This window comes from Octopus bimaculoides, chromosome 17 (genome assembly GCF_001194135.2).
Source record: "Octopus bimaculoides isolate UCB-OBI-ISO-001 chromosome 17, ASM119413v2, whole genome shotgun sequence".
In the NCBI taxonomy this organism is placed as follows: domain Eukaryota; kingdom Metazoa; phylum Mollusca; class Cephalopoda; order Octopoda; family Octopodidae; genus Octopus; species Octopus bimaculoides.
The window spans coordinates 43,400,908-43,402,620 of NC_068997.1; the positions used below are offsets into that span (position 1 = coordinate 43,400,908).

The 1,713-nt window shown below is 36.8% G+C and overlaps 1 protein-coding gene across 2 annotated transcripts in view; it reads left to right on the forward strand.

Moving 5' to 3' along the window:
- The window catches only part of LOC106881683 (tetraspanin-13), a 112,056-nt gene that overhangs the window by 74,898 nt on the left and 35,445 nt on the right, over positions 1–1,713 (forward strand). For both annotated transcript variants that reach the window (XM_014932148.2, XM_014932150.2), the window contains exon 3: positions 236–454. In XM_014932148.2, coding sequence (XP_014787634.1) covers positions 236–454 — 219 coding nt within the window. The remainder of the gene's footprint in view (positions 1–235; positions 455–1,713) is intronic.

Consider the following 1,713-nt stretch of genomic DNA (forward strand, 5'->3'; position numbering starts at 1 on the left):
TTCTCACAGTTTATATTTATATTTCAAGGTTTTTAACTTTTAAATTTGTATATTTAAAATAGATAGAAACTTCAAACTCGATATATCCAAGATCGATTTATTTACCACTCTATGTCAACATTTCTGTGCCCAAACTTATCCAGTGACTGGTCCATTGGATTTCGACATTTGGCACTTCTTCTATATATATATAGCTTTATATATCTTTATATTTTCCTTAACTTTTTTATTACAGTACATGATCATTTTGTTTCTTCTGTTCCTCATCCAGTTTTCTCTAGCTTGTGCATGTCTCGCTATGAATGATGCTCAGAAAGACTCTCTTGCAATTAGGGGATGGAAACTTGCTGGTAACAAGACTCGCTACGATGTGCAGTATGTGTTTAACTGTTGTGGACTCCAGGTAGTAAATGCACCAGTCTTATTGAACACAGGACACCCAGTGTGTAGTGGAGTGAGTATCATTTGTCTTTCACTTGTTTCTGTATCTCTACTTTTTCCTTTTTAAAACTTTATATTCTTGTCAATGGCTGAGTACCATGTGTTCCAAAGAAAGAACCCTTATGCGCTTGCTTGACCTGCTGGAAACAGCAGCCAAATTTCCCTCAGATCACAAGCCCAACCACTTAAAAAAGAAGGTAGGTTGTATAATATAGTCCTAGATACAATGTCTGAAAAGAGTGGGAATGGTCAAGTAAAAGAGAGGAAAGAATATTTAATCCGACCATATCCAGCCCAGATATCCTAGCTGTTTTATGTTAAATGTGACAGATCCATCCTCTCACACATACCCTACATTGCCATTCAATACCAAAATATATACAAACATACCATTGAAATCTTGAAGCAACAGTGTGAATAAATTTGATGAAATAAATCTAAATGCTAAAAAGTTCAACAAAACTGGATCAAACTAAATTACTTAGTCTAGGATTTTACTATGTTTGCTTAATATAGTTCTTTACTATATTTAGTAACTAAATTGCAGTTTTTCATCATTATCATTGAATTTTAATTGTGGAGGGATAGACCCAGGAAGGTGTGGAACGAAGTGGATCTTCAAGCACTGGACTTCACTGAGAAAGTGACAAGGGACCAGGAGTTGTGGCGGCGATTTGCTGTACTTGAGAAGACACATCAAACTAACTAAAATCGCATACATCCATACGTACAGGCTTGTCTTTTACAGATACTGGTGCTATGTAAAATGCACTCATGTCAGTGCTACATAAACACACCCATGCCAGTGACACATAGAAAGCCCCCAGCACACTCTATAAAGTGGTTGGCATTAGGAAGGGCATCTAACTATAGAAACCATGTTACAACTGGCAATTGGAGTCTGGTCAGCTCTCCAACTGACCAGCTCCTGTCAAACTGTCCAACCTATGCCTGCATGGAAAACAGATATTAAACAATGACGATCATCATCACCTTATCTTTATATCTGTTTTTCTTATGCATCATGAGTTAGATGAGATTTATTGAGGCAGCCTTCTCTGTTCTAGATGCTTTACCAGTTTGATTCCAAATAAGGTATTTATTCCTTTGGTTTTTATGACAAGCCATAAAATGACCTGACATGCTTTTAAAGCAGGTATAAACAATGGTACCATCTGACCAGTGTTATTGATTCATGTGTTAATTGCATCAACAATATCAGGACACAGGTGTGAAGAAACACACACACACACACACACACACACACACACA